The 23,835-nt window shown below is 31.9% G+C and overlaps 1 protein-coding gene across 1 annotated transcript in view; it reads right to left on the bottom strand.

Annotated features, from left to right (window-relative positions):
- Col4a5 (collagen type IV alpha 5 chain) overlaps positions 1–23,835 on the bottom strand; it is a 217,094-nt gene that overhangs the window by 32,591 nt on the left and 160,668 nt on the right. Inside the window, 4 exon segments of the mRNA XM_047535914.1 lie at positions 138–218; positions 6,989–7,048; positions 7,051–7,114; positions 23,372–23,511. Coding sequence (XP_047391870.1) covers positions 138–218; positions 6,989–7,048; positions 7,051–7,114; positions 23,372–23,511 — 345 coding nt within the window.

Raw genomic sequence — 23,835 nt, 5'->3', positions numbered from 1 at the left:
AATATTCAGTGCTAAGTGAATGATCACCACATATCCTTGCTTTGAAAATGTTCACAGCTAACCACAATTTGACTTTCCCAAATTGAATATGATAAGCTTTAGTTTTACAGAATGGCAGTCTTAATTTTTATGCTCACCTACAGGACCAGGTTCTCCTGGAAGGCCAGGGTTTCCAGGAGGACCATTAATACCTTTTGGTCCAGGAAGGCCTGGGGTTCCTAAAATAAAGAGCTCAATTTAAAAATAAATACCACACCACTTTAAGAGCTACAATTCAAACTTAAAACATACAGTGTTAGCACTGAAATAGTGAAGAGCAAAAAGAAACTGAAAAATGTTGGTGATGCTTGGAAATTCTTAAGAATAATATTAAGTTTTAAATTTATTTTCCCAGAGGTTGTCATTATTATATCTTCATAAGCATAAAAATACTACCATCATGTTATATTGGTAAAATTTGCAGGATTTCACTTCCCAGTTGTTTAAATCCATTCATCTGCTGTTGAACATATGAGTTGTTATCAGGTCTTGTCTATTATTAATTCGTTATGAATATTTCTGCATAGGACTTTTTGTAGACGTGTATTAATTTATCTTGGAGTGAAACTGGTGGGTCACTGAGTTACATAGGTGTATGTTGTGTTTTATAAAAAAGTCTGCCAAGACATTTTACACTTACAGCACTGTATAGGAAATCTAGTTGTTCAGATCCTTCACAACATATGTGATACTATCAGTTTTAATAATACTCATTCTGGTAGGTATGTAGTACTACCTCAATGTGTTTTAATGTACATTTCTCTGATGTTTAATGACACTGGTCATCTTTGCATATGCTTATTGGCCATATGGATATCTTTTTTGTATAATGTCTGCTTAAGTTTTTCTACATTTTTCAAAATTGGATTATATGACTTTTTATTACTGAGTCTAAGAAGCTCATTTTATATCCCAAATATTAATAATCTGTCAGACATAGATTTTGAAAATATTTTATCCTAGTCTGTAGTTTTCCTATTCATTTTCTCAATGGTGTCCTTTGATGTACAGAAGTTTTAAATTTTGATTAAGTTTGATCTATTAATTTTGTTTTTACAGTTACTGCTTTCTATATCCAAAGAAAATGTTGCCTATCCTCAAGTTAGTTTTCTTCTAAAAGCTTTCTTTAATGTTTTAGTTTTTATGTTAGTACTAAGATCCATTTCAAATTAATTTTTTATATAATGTAACATATGAAGTGAGTTTCATTTTCCCCCATATGAACTTCCACATATTTCAGGAAGGTTTGCTGAAAAGATTATACTTTCCCTTTAGGATTTCTTTGATTCTTTTATCAAAATTCACTTTACTATATAATATTCTGTTTATTTATTGATCCTTATGCAAGTACATCCGGACATCTAGTAATGCAAGTCCTCCAACTATGTTTTTCTTAGTTGTTTTGGATGTTCTATATCCTTTATATTTCCATACACATTTTAGAATTGGTTTGTTAATTGTTTTTATAAAAGCCTACTAGTTTATTAACTGGAAATGCTTTGAGTTTATGGGAGAGAACAGCTACAACTGGCATCTTATAAGTTTTGATCTTCCAATCCATGAATACTCTATATCTCTTCATATATTTGGGCATTTACATTTTTCTCATAGCTAGCTTCATGGATTTTAGTGAACACACCTTGCAAATATTTTGTTAAATTTACCCCTGAACTCTGGGGTCAGGCAAAATGGACTAAGTCTATTATAGTCTGTTTTTCACAATGATTACAATACTACAGCACTTTTTCACAATAATTACAATTAAAAACTGGACAGAACACAAAAAGCAAACATTCAAGTATTCAAAGACTCTGAAAGTAAACCACTAGCAGGCATATTTGGAAAGGAAGAGAAATCTTGAAAAATGTGTAATGTATCATCCTAAACTTAATAACTTAAAACAATGCTATTAATTATTTCACAGTTTCTATAGGCAAAAATCCGGGTACAGCTGAGCTAGGTTCTCTGCTTCGGGTCTTGCAAGGCCAAAATCAGGGTGTTGGTCTAGCTAGGGTCTTATCTAGGAAAAAAATGCACTTCTAAGCTCATCCAAGTTGTTGGACAAATTCAGGTTTGGGGTTATAGGACTGAGGCTCCTGTTTTCTTGAAGGTTGGTTGCTAGAAACCATTTGTAGGTTCATTAGGTCACCCATATTTCCACTCTGTAGGTCATTGCTATGTGAGCAATGGAGATCCTTCTGTACATGGAATATTCTTTAATATCATGAATTTCTCTGACATCCTCTTTTTCTACCAGTTGCAAAAAAATGTGTCATTAAAGAGCTTATGTGATTATGTTAGGCCTACCCAGAATATCTCCATATCTTAAAATGAACCAATTTGGGAACCAGTTTAACTATGTCTGCAAAATCTTTGCACAGCATTACCTAGATGAATCAGTCAATGTTTGACTGAATAACCAGGAGCAATAAATATTGCTGGGGAACATATTGGCATTATATCTACTACATAACTCAAAACAAATAAAAGCACAAAAAGAACATTTCCTAAAGAGTGATAGTTAAGATAATTTGCTGCCAACAGCAAATACTAGAAATACTAAATGAAAAAAATTTAAGGAAAGGACATCAGAAATGTTACACATTAGTGTAAGACCAAGTTGCTTCTCCGGTAACTAAACTATCTGCTACAATGATATTCGACACTTTTGAAAGAAATTTAAGAAATTTCAGTATCTTTATACCATACAGTTCAGAGAATTCAGTAAACAATAAAAAATAAATAAATACCCCATATGAAGAATCTGGAAAAGATGACTCTAAATCAGAAGGAGAGAACTAAAAATAGTAATAGACCCATGGATATCTAAAATATTAGAATTAGCAGAAGAAAATGTTTAAAATAGCTATAATAAATATATTAAGGAATCTAAGGAAATGGGTGGGGGCTGTAGGGGGAGCTGAGTTACAGAGTGTGCTTACTAGCCTGAGTGAGGCCCTGGGCCAGTCCCTAGCACAAAGAAGAAATCTTACAGTCAAATATGTATACAATGCTTGAAAAATGGGAATTTCTGGAGAAATAAGGTTAACTCAAAAAAGAAGAACATGGAAATCAAAATTTCTGTGAAAGAGTGGAAGACATTAAAAGCATACTGAACAGTAATTGAAAGAACATTAGACAAAAAATTTATACAAAATTTTAACTATACTATCAGTCAATTTGCCCTTATGGACATTCATAGGACAACACATATAGTTACCAAATATAAGTTTTTTAAGTGAACATGAAAATTTACCCAAACCATAAAGCTGAGTCATATAATATGTCTACATAAGTATTAATAGTTAAGTTATACAAAGTGTATATTTTGACTACAACAGAGTTAAACTGAAAATCAATTACTGAAAGATATCTGAAAGCCCCCAAATAGTTATATCTTAAACCACAAAATTCTAAATCACCTATCAATAGCAAGAGAAATTAAATAGGAAATTAGAACATTGTTTTCAATTTAATTATAAAGCACAAAGGAACAAAATTTGGGGGATTCATTTTAAGCATTCCTTACATGGAAGATGAAAATTTAAAGTTTGAAACACATCTATTTCAAAGACAAAATTGAAAAATCCATTATCTAAGTTTCCAAATACAGAAGCCAGAAAAAAAACCAGCAAAATTAAATTTGTAGAAAGAAGTAAGAAATAATAAAGATATAAGCAGAAACCAATGAAAGAGAAATTAAACCGTAGAGAAAATAATATGTAAAAGTTAACTTTTAACAGTAAGTACAATGTAATGAATGCCTAGCAAGATTGACCAAGAGAAAGAGAGAAAACACAATTATAAATATAAATTTTTTGTCATACTAGGGATAAAATCTAGGACACAATCTATAAAACATACCCAATCAAGTTCAATAATACTAAAAATAATATATACCATACAGCATGACCATCTTGGAATTTATCCCAAGAATATTAGTTTGTTTTTACAAAAAAGTCAATTAGTGTAATTTGTTATGTCAACAGAAGAAAAGAAAACATGATCATCTCTGTAGACTCAGAAGAGTAACTGATAAAACTCACTCTCATTCTTATTTACTTTTGTGGTGTTGGGGATCAAACCCAGGGCAGTAGGCATACTAAACAAGTGTTCTACTGCTGAGCTGTAGCCCACGCCTCTCACTCTCATTCTTGATAAAAATACTGTCAATGAATTAGAAATAGAAAATAATTTTCTTATAAGACAAAAAAGGTTAAATTTAATAGAAAAATAGTGAACATGGTCCTTTCTGAGTTGATGAAAAAGGTAAGGATGTAGACTATAACTACATGTATTAAACATTGTACTGGAATTTTAGCCAGTGTAATTAGGCAAGAAAATGAATAAAAGGTAGTATCTGAGGTGATATGTTAATTTACAATAACAAAAAAATCTAAACACACTAAGGATTAATAAGTGGAATCAAAAATTTCTGTATATACATGTTTAAAATTCCAAAATCAATTATTTCTATCTATTTCCAATAAAAAACTAAAAAATGAAATTGGAAAGGCAAAACAATGGCAAACACTATCAGAAGGCATTAAATTTCCACATATAAATTCAACAAAAGATGACCAAGATTTATAAAATGAAAAGTGCAACACATTTTTAATTAAGTTAAATACCTAAATAAATGGAGAGAGTACATATGAATTGAATTGTTAGATTGAATATTGTGAAAATGTCAACTATCCTTAAATTTATCTAGTTTCATTGCAATCTTAATCAAAATCTCTGCAGGTATTTTCTAATGGAAACTGATAAATTATTCCCAAATTCATACAAAAGATGTAGATTACCTAAGACAAGCTTTGAAAAACTGAAACAAAGTTGATGTGCTTAGACTACTATGTTTCAAGGCTTACTATAAATTTACAGAATTCAGACAGTATTGCTATATTGCACTAAAACCAGAATGGAAAATAAGCCAATGGAAGAGAATATAGAATGTAGAATTAGATCCCCATAAATACAGTCACTTGAATTTCTTCTGAAAAAGGAGTAAATGCATTATTAAAATAATGTGGAGAAACTGATATCTGTACGGGGAAAAATAAAATGAACCATGACTGTTAACTTACACTATGACATTATTATTCAAGGTAAATTTTAAAGCTAATTGTGAAAGTTTTAAACATTAAAGGCTGTAAAAAATTAGAATATTTCCAAAGCTTTAAATAGGGAAATATTTATTGAATAGGATACAAAAGCACTAATCATGAAAGAAAAGACTGCTACAATGTAATTTATTAAAAACTAACAACTTTTGTTGATTATATGACAACAGTTCAGACAGTGACAGGCAAATCTGAAACGGGGAGAATATAACTGCAATGTATTTGACTAAAGACTCATATCCAAAATATATAAAGAATTGCTCTGTTTCAATAAGAAAAAAGGTAAATAACCCAGTGAATAATGAACTACAATAACAAAAACGTCAGCAGGCACTTTATAATGATGCTATCCAAATGGCCAGTAAGAATATGAAAAGGCATTTGTTGTTATTATTCATGAAAAAATTATAAATCAAAACATCAATACATGTCCCTCAGAATAGATAAAAGTTAAAAAGACTGACAATATCTTGTGATTTTGAGGATATGGATAACTGGATGTATCACACATGGTTGACAGGACTCTAATTTATAAAACTACTTTTAAAGACTCTATGGTACCATCTACCAAAGTTAAATGTACACCTACCCTATGATTTCAGTAATTCTACTACTAAGATTTTATATAAAATAAATCAGTGCTTATGTCCATAAAAAGACATGTAAAAGAATGTTAAGAACATTTTTTCCCACAATAGTCCCAAACTGGACACACCCAAAAGACCATCAACAGGAGAATGCATAATTAATTGTAGCATAGTTTTCAATGGAATATTACATAGTAATCATAAAGAAGAAACTACTTACCCAAGCAACAAAATAAATGACTCTTAAAAAAGACACAATGATGAGTGAAAGAATATATACCATAAGATTTCATTTACATGAATTTCAATAATAGGCAAAAATAATTGATGTTAATAGAAGTTAGAGTAATGGTTATCATAGGGAGAGGGAGGATTCCATGTGAAGTGGCATGGGTAAAGTTTATGAAGGAATTATTTTGTATTTTGATATGTATGATAGGTTCATGGGACATATACATAGGTAGAAATTCTTATGTACTTCAGTGTAGTTTACCATATATTTGCATGCTAAATTTCATTATAAAGTTTAACAAAATGGTAACCAAAGACCTACTCATCCATGCCACTATGCAATTAAAAAAACAAAAAAATTTAACAGAAGCATGAATAAGCAGGTACTATATAATAATCTAGTTCAGGCTATGTGCTTGACTATAGAGCTAAGTCCCTTTGCTTGAATGACTCAGTCCCAGCCATCCGAATGAACAGTATGATTGTTCTACCAACAGCCACCAGCTGTGTGCTTACGTACAATTTTCTAAGAGAATCAGCAGCAAGCTAGGGCCTGGAAGAGTATATTATCACCTACAAAAATAGTAAGGCCTCTTAATTGATTTGTGGCTAGCAGTCAAAGATTGAAAAACACTCCACCAAACAAGTCTCTCTTCCCACAGGATATTGTCCTGCTGAGTTGGTAATACTCATTCTCATTTTATACAGAAAAACATTTGGGCAAAGTGAAGTAGTTAGTTTGAGACTGTGCTGCTAATCAGTATCTGATTGGGAAATAGAATGCAAGTCAGCCAAATAAGAAGCTGCTATGTGATACTTGTTAGAGTGGATAAGGAAGGAAAGAAGGAGGCATTTAAGAAAAGGAATACTTTCATTAAGATTCTAACTAGATGGGATTCTAACTAGAATAAGATATATTCCATGCTTTCTTAATTATAGCAAAATGAATTTTTCTATAATGTATAACTAAAAAGAACCAATAAATAAAAAGAGAAAAGGAATACTTACCTGGGAATCCAGGGAGGCCTGGTTGTCCTTTTGCTCCAGGGGTCCCTGGTAATCCAGGTAACCAGTCTCTCCCACAGAACCTTTAATACCTGGGCTTCCTGGGTATCCAGGCAGACCAGGTTCACCCTGAAAACACAAATAAAAAGATAAAAATGAAGTCTTACATGACTCTGATTGTGTAACAGCATAACATAGACCTTTTACTATACATTGGACACTCTGATAAGTGCTTTATATAAACTGCTTCATTTCATTACAAAAGCCCTATGAGTTAGGTTTTTGTCATCTTCATTTATAATTGAGAAAACTAAATTTTAGAGTAGTTAAGTGCCTAAGATCTTTAGTAAGTAGCAGAATTAGGATTTGAACCAAAGTCTATCTGTCTCCAAGCTCATGCTATTCCAGTGGTAGGCAGCTGCATTATTCTTACTAATCCTTAGAAAGATACTATTATTATCCCATTGTTAAAACAATGCAGCTAGTAAGCAGTGGAATCTGAATTTGAATCCAGTCTGATTTCAGAACCTGTGATACTCATCCCTATTGTACTTCAGTGCAATTCATTGCTTACAATAAATATGCCAAACAATAGCTATAGTAGGTTCTACTGTAAAAGGCAAATTTCATCTTACTATGAATAAGTCTATCAATTCTTCAGTGGACATTTAAAATCCTACTTCTTCCATGAAGCCATTCTGGACAAAGACAATTTACTCTAAAGTTTGTTCAAATTGATGAAAAATAAATGTTTCAGTTTTGGATACAAAATCCAATTTAAGATATTAAAAATACTCTTGAAGGGCTGGGGTTGTGGCTCAGGGGTAGAGTGCTTGTCTCACATTTGTGAGGCACTGGGTTCAATTCTCAGTACTACATATAAATAATTGAATAAAATAAGGTCCATCAACAACTAAAAAAATTTTTAAAAAACTTGAAATAAAAGTGATTAAACTTAAAAAAAAGTATCTCTGTGGTCATAGACTATTCATGTATTACCATTCTCTCTTCTCTCCCTCACTTCCTCCTCCTCCTTCTTAACTCTCTCTCTCTCTCTCTCTGTTTCTTTCAGTACTGGGGGTTGAAACCAGGGACCCTTTTTATTTTTTATTTTAAGACAGGTTCTCACCAAGTTGCTTAGGGTCTTGCTAAGTTGCCGAGGTTGGCCTCAAACTTGTGATCCTCCTGCCTCAGCCTCCTGAGTTACTGGAATTACAGGCATGCACCAACACACCCACCCAGCTACAATTTTTTTCTCAAAGAATATATGCATTATGTTTTCTTCTAACAGAACCTTATAACAATTCATACCCACTTTCACAATTAAGTTTTTCCCAGTAATAATGAAAACATGCACCATAACTCTAAATCTCTATCACAGTGCTCACTGCTCTGCTCACAAGAATCACGACCTCCTCAACAAAATGTCAGTATTTGCCATCACCTACAGAATGTTTCCTTCTTCACTTAGTGTTTACACTTGTCTGGGTGAATAAGATCTTCTATTTGTGACTTGTGTGTTTAGGCATTGTGGTAATAACTTTTAAAGTAAATGCCTTTTCACCTTATATCCTGTTATTTTAAAAAACAGTTAAGAATTTGGGGCTGTGGATAGATTTTTTTCTTTTAACTCCTTATATATCAAGTATTTAGCTCATTTTTAGGCAGACAATAAAGTTTTGGCTTGAGTTGGTTGTATCTTATATGTTTACACAGAAAAAGCTTTGAATCAATTATTTTGAGTCCTGTTATGCATGAAAGAATTCAATTTATATATAAAAAAATGAGAAAAGGTTCTAATATTCTGCTAATGGTAAACCTGAAAAGCAGTTTACAAACTCCTAATTACTTACAGTACTAAAATATGTTAAATTCTCCACAGAACTTTAATCTTTAAGTTCAGCTAGCATTGTCCCCTAACACAGTTGCTCTCATCACCCTTTGATCCCTACTCATTCAAACCGAAAATATATTTTAAAAGAGAGTAAATATTTTATTAGGAGTTTTGAAAAGAACTAAAATTTACTAGATTAAGCTTTATCTAACATTTATTATTCATATACTTACAGAAAAAACAATGAGTTTCAAAAAAGGCAAGCCAGAAAAGATAAGGAAGAGAGCTCAGAAAATCAACAAACTGGTCAGGAATCCGTAAATCACTCAGAGAAAGTAAGATTCAAGTCTATTTGCACTTCAAGAACTAGAAGAGATTTGAGTACACTCGGGTTGCAGATATCTGCATTTGTTCTAAATGTCAAGCTCTGATAAAATTCTGAAATGGAATATATCATACTAATGAAACAAATTTACCACTGTGTAACTATCTAAAATACAATAATACTGGAAGACTAGCATGCTTGTTTTTAAGACAAGCCTGTAAATAAAACTGCTTTCAAGGTCACTGTGTTGTATTACAAGCAGCTCAGGTTAAAAAGGCTCAATTTGATATCTTTTTTGTTAAAATTCAGATTCTTTCACAATTAAATTCCTAGTAAAAATGAAATCTAAGAACATTGGTTCATAGTCAGTCTACACTATGTCTTAGTAACAGCATCTTCTCTTCCATTCTGTATTATAATCTAAGAGACAGAATATAATTATATGTTTGTACTGTTTCATAGACAACATCAAAGTTGGTGAGAAAGTCAATCTTTTGGGTTCTTGCCTGACACTGTAAAATTGAAGAAGCACTGCCCATTAAAAGAATGGAAAATATTTGGTGAGAAAGGGTAAAAACAATATCCTGCTCTATGCAACAGTGATTTTTTGGTTGTAAATTCTATTCCACATATAATTATTAATTATTTTTGCAGCCCTATCTGTACTGGAAATTAAGGATACCACAAATAAATCTATAAATGGCAAGGACTGATTTGCTCAAGGTTCTAATTTAGACAGAGGCTATCAACAAGAAGTGAAATTAAAATAGAACTAACTACCAGACAATTACAAAATCCTACTCCTGTGTATAAACCCAAAGGAAATGAAATCAACATGTCCAAAAGACACCTGTACTCCCATGCTTATTGTAGCACTATTCAAAATAGCTAGGATATGGAATCAATCCAAATGTCCAACAACAGATGAATGGATAAAGAAAATTAGGCATATATACATGATGGGATTTGAGTCAGTCATTTAAAGAAGGAATGGACCTGGAGAACATTAAGTGAAATAAGTCAGGTATGAACAAGTATTACATGATCTCATTCATGTGTGGGAACCTAAAGAAGCAGATATCATAGAAGTTGAGAGCAGAATAATGGTTACCAGAAGCATGGAGAACAGGGAAGACAAAAGGTGGGGAGAGGGTGGTCAAGAGGAGAGATGGGGAAGACATTGGTTAACAGGTACAGTGCTACTGTTTAGTAAGTTATGGTGCTCTACAGCACAGTAAGGTGAATAAAATTGATAGTAATGTATTATATATATCAAAATAGTTAGAAAGGAGGAATTTGAACACACTCACCATGAGGAAATTATAAAAGTTTAAGGTGAAAGATAGGCTAATCACCCAGATTGATCACTACCCTATGTATACAGGAATCAAAGCGTCACAGTATGCCTTATAAATATATACAAGCACTATGTGTCAATCAAAAAATAAAATGAAACGAAGGGTAGAAACTAGTAAATGAAGATACTCATCCATCACTTCCAAAAATTTATTTGTGTCCTTTTGTGTACGTGTGTGTTTTGTGGTAAGTACACTTAAAATTAATCCATTTAACATATTTTAAGATGAATAATATTGCTAGCTGTAGGCAGTGTATACGACAGATATCTAGAACTTATTCATCTTGCATAAATGATGCTTTATACCCACTGAGCAACCACTAATTTAATAAATTAATATACAGGAGAGAGTATACAATAAGATTTTCAAGTGTGTAATGTATATAGCTCTTTCAGCTAGTAAAATGATAAGCTAACAAGGATAAACTAATAAATAATAGCTCAAGACTGTCTCAGTAGGCCAAAAGGTAGCAAATGAGATATAATATGTGTATCTCTGAAGTAATGAACTTAGAGAAAATTAACATGAACCAAGTTTATCATGGGTCCAATAGTATTTTTTAGTACACAAGGAAAGAGTAATAGCAAATTTTTACAAACATCAACTCAGTGGAGCCAAAAGTAGCTCAAAATGCTAAAGAAACATTAGAGAAAAATATGACTCATAAAATCAGGTTATTCCATATTAGCACAGTTTGTGCAGTTCTAGTAACCACAGCACATAAACTTATTTAAAATGTATTGGAAATTAAGTGTAAAGGAAAACACCCATCTGTTCATCAAGCTCAAGATTCTAGAACTTAAAATATCCTTAAAAGACAGTAATTTTAAGACAAATAAAATATTACTTTTATAAGTAGAAACCTTGTGGATTTTCCCACTAATGTGCATGAAGAATTGAAATAGCTTTACTGAGATATGATAAACATTCCACACAATTTATCCAGATAAATTATAGAATTCAATGCTTTTAGTATAATAACAGTATTGTACAATCATCATCACAATCGAATTTAAAAAATTTCACTCTACCCTAAAAGATTTCCTGTAGTCGTTAGCAGTCATTCTCCATTACCCTCTTTCCAGGCCCTGGCAACACCTAATCTATTGTTTATACAGATTTGCTTAGTCTAGATCTTTTTATGTCCATGAAATCTTATAATATGTGGTCTCTTGTGTCTGGTTTCATTCAATTTGCATAGTATTTGAGGTTCATCCATGTTATAGCACATATCACTACTTCTCAGTATTTTTAATTGTCAAATAATATTCCATTGTATGGATATAGTGTAATTTATTTAGCCATTCATTCCTTGATGAATATTTTAATTTGTTCTGCTTTCTATTATGAATAACATTGCTTTGAACACTTACAAGTTTCTATGTGGAGTGGAGACACAATTTCATTTCTCTTGGGTATATACCTTGGAGTGGAATTGGTAGGTCATACAATAACTCTCTCTATATTTTTTCGAGACATTACCAAATATTTTTACATAGAAGTTGCATCACTTACATTCCCATCAGCAATGAAAGGATTCTGATTTCATCAGATCCTTGTCAACACTTATTATTTTCTGTTTTGATCATGGCTATTCTATTGAGTGTGAAGTGGATTCTCATTGTGATTTTAATATACATTTACATAAAGACCACTGAAGATGAACACCTTTTCATGTAATTATTAGCAATTTGTACATCTTGTTTAATGTTTAAATCATTTGTCCATTTTTTCACTTTTAAAAATCCTTTGTTTTCAAAACAAATAACAAATGTATATATTTATGATATACAAGGTGATGATATACTACACATATACATTGACCTTACTCATCTTATAATTGAAGATTTTTACCCTTTGACCAATATTTCCAAAGTGCTGGAAACCACCATGCTACTTTCTATTTCTATAAATTTGACTACTCTAGTTACCTCATACAAGTGGAATCATACAATATTTGTCTTTTCTTTTAAGTTGGTACTGGGGATTTAACCCAGGGCCTTGTGCATGCTATGTAAGTACTCTATCACTGAGCTACATCCCCAGCCCCAATACTTATCTTTTTGTGACTGGCTTATTCCTCTTAGCTTAATGTCTTCAAAGTTCATCCATATTGTAGTACTTATCAAAATATCATTCCATGTTAATATCGAATAATATTCTGTTGTGCAGGTACAAGACATTTTGTCTATCCATTCCTCCAATAATGGATATTTGGATTACTTTCACCTTTTGGCTTGCTGGTATAAACATGGCTATAAAAATATCTGAGTCTCTGCTTTCTATTTTTTTGGGGTGTATATATAGAAGTGAAATTGCTGAAACATATGGAAAATTTATGTTTTGAGAAACTCCCATGCTGTTTTCCACAGTGGCTGCACCATTTTACATTCCCATTAGCCATGCACAAACCACGTGCTCCGCACAGTTATGAGTACCTTTTATTTACTATTTTTATAACAATCTTCTTAATAGGTATGAAGTATTATCTCACTGTGGTATTGATTTGCATTTCCCTACTCATTAGTGATAATGACCATCTTTTCATGTACTTATTCTCCATTCAAAATTTTTTTTGGAGGAAGGTCTATTCAAATCCTTTGTTCATTTTTGAATTGGGTTGTCTGGGTAATTTTATTGTTGCTTTGTAGGAAGTATTTATGTAATCTTGAAATTAGTCCCTTATCAGATATATCATTTGTAAATTACTTTCTCTTTCTGTGAGTTGCCTTTTCCCTTTGTTGGTACTGTGCTTGGATGCACAGAAGAGTCTAACTTGGGTGTAGTCCATTTTATCTATTTTTTATTTCATTGTCTAAGCTTTTGGTCTTTTGGTGTCATAAACAAGAAATCATTGCCAAATACAATGTCATGAAGCTTTTGTTCCACGTTTTCTTTAAGGGGTTTTATAGGTTTAAGTCTTATGTCTTTGATCAATTTTAGGTTTTTCATATGGTGCAAGGAACAGGTTCAACTCCGCTATTTTGCATGTGGACATCTAGATTTCCCAGCACCATTTGTTAAAGAGACTGTCCTTTTTTGATTGTGTGCCCTTGTCAAAGATCATTTGATCACATACAAGAGGGTTTATTCTCTGACCTTTTTTATTTTTTTGATTCTTTTTGTTTATACATGACAGTAGAATCAATTTTGATATAATTATACAAGCATGGAATATATATTTTTCTAATTAGGACCCCATTCTTGTGGATATACATAATAGTAGGATTCACTCTCTGTTGGTCTATTTATCTGTCTTTATGTTAGTACCACCCTAACTTGATTACTGTAGATTTGTAATAAGTTTTGAAATCAATGAGTATGAATCCTCCAACTCTTTTTTTTCAAAATTGATTTGAAAACTTAAGGGTCACTTGAAAGTACACATAAATTTTAGGATGAATTTTTTATTTCTGCAAAATATGTAAATGGGACTTTAACAGGGATTTTTTGAATCTGTAGATTTGGGTAGTAGGAGCATCTTAATAATATTAAATCTTCCAACTCCTGAACAGGGGATGCCTTCCTGTTTATTTATGTTTTAGTTTCTTTTAGCAGTATTTCCTAGTTTTATGTGTATACGTTTTTACCTCTTGTTTAGACTCATTTCTAAATATTATTTTTTATTGTTGATGCTACTGCAAATGTAATTGTGTTCTTAATACCTTTCCCTGGCTGTTGGTTATTAGTGTACAGAAATACAATAGTTTCTTGTGTGTTGATTTTGTGTTCTGCAACAAGGCTAAACACATTTACTAGTTCTAACAGTTTTTTGCATGTGTGAACTTACTATAGATATTTTTTACATATAGAATTATGTCTGGTTGCCTAGCATTAGCAAGGCCCTGCAGTTCAATTCTAGTACTGGGAAAAAAAGATCATGTGAATCATCTGTGAATAAAGATAATTACTAATTTGTGTCTTTTATTTCTTTTTCTTGTCAATTGCTCTGGCTAGGATTTCCAGTAATGTGCTGAAAAGAAGTGGTGAAACTGTGAGTTTTTCACATACGGTGTATATTATGATGTACTTTCCTGCTATTCCTAGTTTGTTGGGTGTATTTTATGTACTTTATCATGAAAGGGAATCCAATTTTGTCAAATACTCTTTTAAAACCTTTTTTAGTTGTAGATGAGCACAATATCTTTATTTTATTTTTTATCTTTTTCTGTGGTGTTGAGGATCGAACCCAGGGCCTTGTACATGCGAGGCAAGTGCTCGACCACTGGGCCACAACCACAACCCTTGTCAAATGCTTATAATGCTTTGAGATTATTGTGTGTCTTTTTCTTTTCATTCTGTGAAGTATTACATTGATGATTTTGTATGCTGAAATACCCTTGCATCCCAGGGATATATATCCTCCTTTATCGTGGTGTACAATCCCTTTGATATGCTTTTGAATTTGTTATGCTAGAATTTTATTAAGGAATTTTTGTATCAGCATTTGGGAGGGATATGGCCTGTCATTTTCTTCTAGTGTCTTTGTCTGGCTTTGGTATTGGGGTAACCTTGGCATCACACAAAAATTTTGTAATTTTCCCCACCTCTTAAATTTTGTGGAAGAAACTAAAAAGGAATGATGTTAATTCCTCTTTTAAATGTTTGGTACAATTCAGCAGCCATTTCATCCTGGGCTTTTCTTTGTTGGGAGGTTTTTGGTTACTGAGTCCATCTCCTTAATAGTTATAGGTCCATTTAGATAATCTGTTTTTATGATTCAGTCTGAGTAGGCTGTGCATTTCTAGGAATTTGTCCATTCCATCCAGGTTATACAATTTTTGGCACAACCATGGTTCTTAGTACTCTACTAATTTTTTAAAAAAAATTTTGTAAAATCAGTAGTAATATCCCCTCCTTTGTTTGTGATTTTAGCTATTTGAGTCTTCTCTTTTTTTTCTTAGTCAATCTAGCTAATGGCTTTTAAATTCTGTTGATATTTTTGAAGAACCAATATTTGATTTTGTTCATTTTCTACATTGTTATTTTTTTACCTGTTCTCTAATTTTTCTTTTCTTTCTTCTAGGAACTCTGAGTTTAGTTTGTTCTTTTTGTAATGCTTTAAGCTTCAAAGGTAAGTTTTTGATTTGAGGTCTTTCTTCTCTAACATAAGCATTTACAGCTATCACTATCCCCATTAGCATTGCTTTCACTGTATCCTGTAAATTTAGGAATGTTGTGGTTTCATCTTCATTTGTCTCAAGATATTTTCTAATTTCCCTTGTGATTTCTTCTTTTTGCCATTGGTTATTTAATAGTATGTTATTTAATCTACACATATTTGTAGATTTTCCAGTTGTTCTATATTAATTTCTAGTTTTACTTCACTGTGATTAGAAAAGACAAACTCTGCAATTTTAATCTTCTTATATTTATTAAGATTTGTGGGCTAACATATGGTCTATTCTATTTTATGAACTTATAAAAATGCATATTTTGCTATTATTGAATAGAATGCTCTCTACATCTCTGATAAGTCCAATTCACATTATTAAAAATTAGTCATTTATTTTCCTATTGACTTGTAAGAGCTGTTTATGTATTCTGGATACAATTTTTTTTACCTGTTACTTGCAAATATTTTCTCCTATCCTGTGGCTCATCTTTTTCCTTTCTTTAGAGTCTGACTACAAGTTAAAAAAACCTTAAATTTTAATATAGTCTAATTTATTTTTTTTCTTTGGTTATTTGTGCTATTGGTATCATATCTAAGAAACCATTACCTAGCCTAATATCATGGGAATTTAGTGTTCTTTTTTTCTAAAATCATCATATTTAGCTCTTATATTAAGTTTATGATCAATTGTGATTTAATCTTTGTATATGACATGAGGTAGGGGGTCTAAATTCATCCATTTGTTTATAGATATACTCTTGTACCAGCAACATTTGTTGAAAAGGTTCTTTTCTCTTTTTAATTGTCCTGGCACCTTTATTGAAAATCAGTTGACCAAAAATGTCTGGATTTATTTCTGAGCTCTACTCTATCTCATTAAACTCTATGCCTATCCTATGACAATCAGTCCTTGGCCTTTTGAGGAAGATCAGGTGTCTATGTCTCTCCTATGCCAGTATCACCTTCATGATTATTAGAAATTAGTAGTAAGTTTGGGAGTCCCAAAGCATGAGCCCTTCTAATGTGTTCTTTTCATGACTTTTTGATTATTCTGGGTCCCCTGCATTTCCATGTGAATTTTAGGATGTGCTTATCAATTTCAACAACAAAATCCAGATTTATAATGAGAATTGCATTGAATCCATAGTATGGCTAAATTTTAAGATGGAATGAGTAATGGAGGTTAAGAATCATTGTGCCATATTAAAAGGAAAGTTACAGCCAGGCACGCTGGCACACACATGTAATCCCAGCAGTTCAGAAGGCTGAGTCAAGAGGATTGAAGTTCAAAACCTGCTTCAGCAACTAAACAAGGCTCTATCAACTTAGTGAGATCCTCTCCCAAAACAAAAGATGAAAAGGGCTGAGGATGTGGCTCAATGGTTAAGTGCCACTGGGTTGAATCTCTAGTACCAAAATTTAAAAAAAAGTTTAAGACATTGAAACATTAAAATCTCTCTTAATGTCAGTTATACATGTATAGGGAAATGAAAAAAGATGGTAAAAGTTACATTTATTTAGTCTACTTTAAAATGTTAGGAACATTGAGAATTAAAGTTTTTTTAATTAATTCTAAAACATAGCACCAACTCAGAAATACAGACTTGTTTTCAGTAAAGACAGAAAGCACTTTATTATTTTGAGCCTCTCTTCCTAAGTTTTACTCCATGTATGTATATTTCAAAATACACTATTGTCATGTATTTCTAAAAATAATAAAAATATTCCCACCACAGGATTAAATAAAAATTAAATAAATTAAAGGTCTAGCCTGAATAGTAAACACTACCCCAGCTTCACAGATGGGATATCCTTATTTCTAAAGAAATGTAGACTTTTGAAAAGCAAATAATCATGACAATTGTCAGAGATCATATTTTTATAGCAAATAAAAAGAGTTATCTAAGTTTTAATTAAAGCCACTGAACATACTTAGCCAAAACTGTCAATCTGACATGTTTCAGCATAAAAGATCACCTGGGAGAAATGAGTTTGCAAAAGATATCATGCAAAAGGAAGATGTAAGATATGAAAAGTTAGACATAGTGAACATGATTTAAAAAACCTTAAGCTTATCCAGAGAAGATTCAAAACTCTATTTAATGGATTAGAGATTAAGTTGCAGAATACAATTTAACTAATATATAATAGGCATATTTCAAACTGTTTATGAAAAGGAAAACTAATTTTCAAAAACCCTGGTATTTATCTAGGAAACAAAAATTCATCAAGAATAGTTTGAACAGTGTCTCCCTTCTTTTCACTGTACAGCTTACAATTTGCAGGAAACATATCTTCTATGCCTTGGCACAGAAACTGTCCCATTTCTAAGCTTGGATCAGCTTCTATCATTTTAACCTTTGCACTTTCAATCTTGCAAAATGTCTCCAAGAGTTCCTTTAATGTGAAGATTTTTGATGGTATCACCTCCTCTGTAATATCTTCATTCTCTTCATCAGTGCCACTTTTCACATTTATTTTGTACAACATAAGCTCCATTCTTGGCTTCCTATTGTCTCTCAAATAGTCACAGTGTCTACATTCCTATCATTGGCTATTTTTTCTGTAACTCCATTTACAATAGGTTGAAATCTCACTTTCAGTGTTATCACTTCCCCTTTATTCTTCTTTCTTTTTTTTCTTTTTATTTTTTTGTTGCTCAGGATTGAACCCAGGGTTTCATATATGCTAAGCATGCAATTTACAACTAATGTACACTCCCAGCTCCATTTTCCATATTTTTTTGCACTTTCTTCTTTCCTTGTCAATTTCCTCTTTCAATTTTCCATTTTTGTAAAATCCCAAATTGGTTTATCACTGGGAGATAGAGCTGTAACACAACTACATTCTTTGTTGTCAGTATAAGAACCGAACAGATGCATGGTGACTAATAACTGACACGACTCGAAAGAAGTGAAATGACTGTTCACTGATCATAATGCAATGTTATTTAAAATAGTGATTTCTGAACTGAAAACTAATATCCCATGGTAACTGAAACTGGAGCCATGCGATTGTGGATCAGTATTATTTAACTAAGTTGTAACTGAAAATTCTTTGTATTAGATCAGTGCAAAGCAAAGATGGTCTGTGTGTGATAAAAGTGAGCTACAAAATCTTAATTTTTCAACCTGTCACTATTCTAATACAATAATACCACCTGAAAGAAACAATAAACTACTTTTCATTATTTTCTTGTTTTTTGACCTCTGTTAGGTTTTCAAATTTAGTGTATAATTTGCTTACTGAAATATACTTATAGGCCACATGGAAAAACTCAGTCTCTTTGTTGAGTTGAATATGCCTTGAATATTTGCCAACTGAAATACATTTTTTCTGCTATCATCCATTATAAATTCAGAGATGATTTGGTATGATAATTTTCATTCTACCATAAAAATGTTAAAATTTGCTCATTCCAAAAATTATACATTCATTAATTTAGAAAATTTAAAAAATGAAATTTTTGAATAATTGAAAATGGAGTTTGTAACAAATGGGGTTAGGTTATTTGGGTATTTATGTGAAAAAAAAGTCCCTTACCTCATACAACAAACAAAGATGTTCAAATGGATTAAAGATTTAAATATAGAGAACAAAACAATTAGAATACTGAAAGAAATACATGATTTTTATAATCTTAGCCTGTAGAAATCTTCATAAGTAGAAAAATTTTAAAAACCCTATAAATCATGTCTTCAACCTTCCTTACCTCTTCCTCCTTCTTACTAACCCATTGATATATTTCCTATTTCAGTGACTAAATATAAATAATCAAAATGCTATCTATGTTCCTGATCTTTCTCATTAAACTGTTTCTTCCAAAATCTTCCATGTGGTCAGTATAAAAACTTTGAAGTAATCTTTGCTCCACCTACTTCTTCTCACATTTCATAAGCAAATCTTCCTGGTTTGAGCTTCAAAATATATTCAGAATTTGATGATTTCCTAACACTTCCACTGTAACCATCATGATCCAAGTCATCAACATCTCTACCCTCTGTTATTTAAACAGTGTCATAACTGGTCAACCTACTTTTATCCTTGTTCCTCTATTATCTGTTTTGAAAACAGCAGCTGTGAGATATATACACATACATATGATTAATACATACATATGATTAATGTACATTAATGTACGATCAATCATATTCTTTCTAATTGCTCCTTATTTTGCTCAGGAATAAAAGCCCTAACTGTAACATACAAGGCCCTACATAATCTGACCCCATTACCAAGCTGACCCCATAACCTATTTAGTGTCACCACATTCATTCCCCTTAATCTGTACTAGCCTTATTTATATTCCTCAAATACATCAGCTATGCCCCCACCTTAGGATCTTAGCATGACTCACTCCCTTACTGCAGTGATGTCAATGCTCAGTTTTTATCAGAGATTTTCCATTAATGACCTGTTTCAAAATTTAACAATTCCCAGCAATTACTATCCACATTACTTGCTCTATATTTTGTCTTGAGATTTATCACTTTCTAACATACTGTAGACTTATTTACTTTGTTTAATGTATGTCTCCTTGACTAGATATAAGCACCATGTTGGCAGTGAATGTATTCCCTTATCTTTTATTTTTAGTTTTTGGTGATGCTGGGGATTGAACCCAGGGTCTCCTGCATGCTAGGCAAGCACTCTAACACTGAGCTGAATCCCCAGCCCTGCATTTGTTTCTTTTATGATGTAGCTCCAACACCTAGCACAGTGCCTGGCACATTACGCATATTTAGTAGATATATTTTGAATAAAATAAATGAATACAAATTCACCTATGTTAAAATTTTAAAACTTCTACATATGGAAATACACCATGAATGGTATTAGGAGACAAACAATTGAAGGGGAGAAAATATTTGTGGAATATGTGACCCTAGTTATAGTGAATGTAGTTTAACTATTTATAATGTACTTTAATTCAATATTTAAAACCAAACCTTTATCTAAAAGAATGAGGCAAAGTATAACTAGACAATTTAAAATTAGAAAATTGATAACACGAAATTTGTAAAATGAAGAGAAAATAAAAATATTTTACTGTAATCACAAGAATATAAATGAGTAGAGATATCTGACAAAAAACTATGACAGAAATATCAATATTACAAAGGCAAATATGTGTTAGGTTCTAGCAACTCTGCTCAGAAGTTATTCTACAGTGATATTTATCAAAAATTCTTCAGATATATATGTAAAGTATGGATAAGAAATTTCAGTGTCATATATGTTTAGAATCATGAAACAATAGAAATGACTTCAGTATTCCTAATAGGTTAAATTATTTCTTGTGAACCCACACAGAATATACTATATAATTACAAAAGAATGATAAATTTATCAGCCCATAAATATATGATTGCCAAGATTTACTAAGCTATGACAGCAAAGTAAGCAGATGTATCACATGGTTTTATATATGCAAATAAAACATTAGAAGACATTTCAATGTGGAAGATGTAGCATCATTTAACATCAATAATTGAGAAAAATGTTTCCAAATTTAATTAAAATATCCTTTCCTTTATAACATGTACTCTAATATCAGAGATTTTTGAATGTAAAAAAAGGAATCTTAAAAGTGATGAAATATTCTATATGCATGCACATATATTTATTAAAAACACTTCTGGAAGAGTAAATGAGAAACTACTTAAAGTGGTTACCCTGGGAAAAAAAGAAAGGGAATTTGGGGCTTGAGAACATGTAGAAAGAATAATTCTCATCTTATATATTTCCATATTGAGTGTATTTGAATGTCAAGTTCATATGTTACTTTTATTATAAAAACTTAAGAAACACAAAAAAATTGAAATACATTTATCCTTGACCCAGCAATTTCACTTGTAGGAATCTATTCAGCATAAATAATTATACACGTTTCTGCAGAAAGAATGTACAATGACAAAGAAAACTGTCTAAGATATACCGAAAAAGAAAAAAATATGTAAGTGATAAAACAAGGCAAAGCATAGTGTGTACACTAACTCTACAAATATGATATGTGTAGACAAAAGGACTCAAATTCCTACGTGAACTGTTGAAAAGGTGCTTCTATAGGGAAAATATAAGAAAAATGAGGATAGGGCCTGACTGAGACTTTTATTTTTACTTTTTATATTTCTATATTTTATTTTGTAATAAAATGTATATGTATTATTGGTAAAATGTAAATATAAAAGAAAAATTAAATTTACTTCAGTAGACTTTACATTGTTAAAATGGAATTAATATGCAGAAACTTCTCTTGATATTCTCTCTCTCTCTCTCTCTCTCTCTCTCTTTCTTTGGTACTAGGGATTGAATCCAGGGGTGCTTAACCACTGAGCAACATCCCCAGCCCTTTTTATTTTGAGACAGGGTCTTACTAAGTTGTGTAGGGTCTCTCTAAGTTGCTGAGACTGGCCTTGAAATTGTAATCCTCCCGTCTCAGCCTCCTTCTTGATTATCTCTTATAGTAAGTGGATCAACTGGACAACTAAACTATAGTCTTTCTGTATATTATGTAGGATGTGCCTCTGGTTTATTGAAACATATTCAAAAGGAAATTATTGCCAGATACAGTAGCACATGCCTGTAGTCCCAGTTACTCAGAAAGCTGAGCCATGAGTATCACATGTTTGAGGCCATCTTGAACAATTTAGTGAGACCCTGTCTCAAAATAATATAAGGGTGTGTGGATTTAGCTTAGTGGTAGAGTGCTTTGCCTAGCATGTGCAAGACCTTGAGTTCAATCCTCAGTACTGCAAAGAAATCATCTTTAAAATATAAATCTGAATTTTTATTTCAGTAGGAATTTTCACTAATCCCATGCAAGTTAGGTACCATAAATTTCTTTTCTAATTCTCCTTAGGTCTGTATTCTAACTGCATGATTAAAGGAGTTATTACATTTTTACATGGAACTAAGCAGTCGTTTGTAAATTCTTGCTGAGTCTATTGGTTCTAAATATGTTTGAAATTTAATTACTGGAGAAACACCACCTAAGTTTTCATACTGACTAGGAAAGAAGAGAAGTATGTAAAACTGTATTAACAAACTAACCCAGATAATGCAGTTAAGCATACTACCATACTTTCATTTTTTTCATTTTAACCAGTTTTTAGTATTTGTATTTTTTAATTAATTTTTTAATTTTTAAAATCTGCATTTAGATTCATTGTACACAAATGGGGTACAACTTTTTGTTTCTATGGTTGTACACGATGTAGATTCACACCATTTCTGTAATCATACATGTACATAGGGTAATGATGTCTGTCTCATTCCACCATCATTCCTACCCCATCCCCTCCCCTTCTCATTTCCCTCTACGTAATCTAAAGTTCCTCCATTTACCCCCCACCCCCATTATGTATCATCATTAACTGCTAAAATAACTTTTTTTAAAAAACTTTTCAAAATAATTAATAACAATATCAGAAAAAACATCAACAACTCCATCATTAAAAAGGGAGAACCAAAACCAGGACAAAATATGCCTCTCCTTTATTGAAACGTATTCAGAGATTAAGGAACTGAAAAAAAATGTAGAAAGATTTTTCTATTTTTTCCTTTTTTTTTGGGCTTGGTGCAAACCTGAAAACATTATCTTCTCACAATCTAAGAGAAGAAAGAAGGAAAAAATCTCTTACCCAGTATCTACCATGCCATTCTGTAAATTGCTTAATGAAGAATTAGGAATGAGCACAGTGTTAAAAATTAGAACAGCTTAAGCACATGACTAGAATATGATTGATTTTACCTTTGGGCCAGGAAGACCTGGAAGACCAATGCCTGAAACACCAGGATCACCTTTATCTCCTTTCTGTCCAGGTAATCCTGGGGAACCAGGTTTTCCAGGAACTCCAGGAGGTCCAGGGGGCCCTTCCACACCCTGAGGGCCTATTAAAAATATATTTTACAAAATATTCTTTACTCATGGCATATTTAAGATGCATATGACCAAGCAAAACATAAAAAAAAACCTCTGTAAACGCTGAGTTCTATAATAATGAGCTTCACAGTCAGGAAAATATAAAGGCCTATTTTTAAAGGAAGTTTAAATAAAAGGGACATGGTTAGAGAGCAGATATGCTTGTGGATTTTAACTCTTAAAATGTGTAAAACTCTATTCCTTAAGTCCCCACTTCAAATATTTTTTTAACAAGAGCTGGGGTATAGCTCAGTGGTACAGTGCTTTCTTGGCATGTGCAAGACCCTGGGTTC

This window comes from Sciurus carolinensis, chromosome X (assembly GCF_902686445.1).
Source record: "Sciurus carolinensis chromosome X, mSciCar1.2, whole genome shotgun sequence".
In the NCBI taxonomy this organism is placed as follows: Eukaryota; Metazoa; Chordata; class Mammalia; order Rodentia; family Sciuridae; genus Sciurus; species Sciurus carolinensis.
This window is presented reverse-complemented; position numbering and strand designations above follow the sequence as displayed.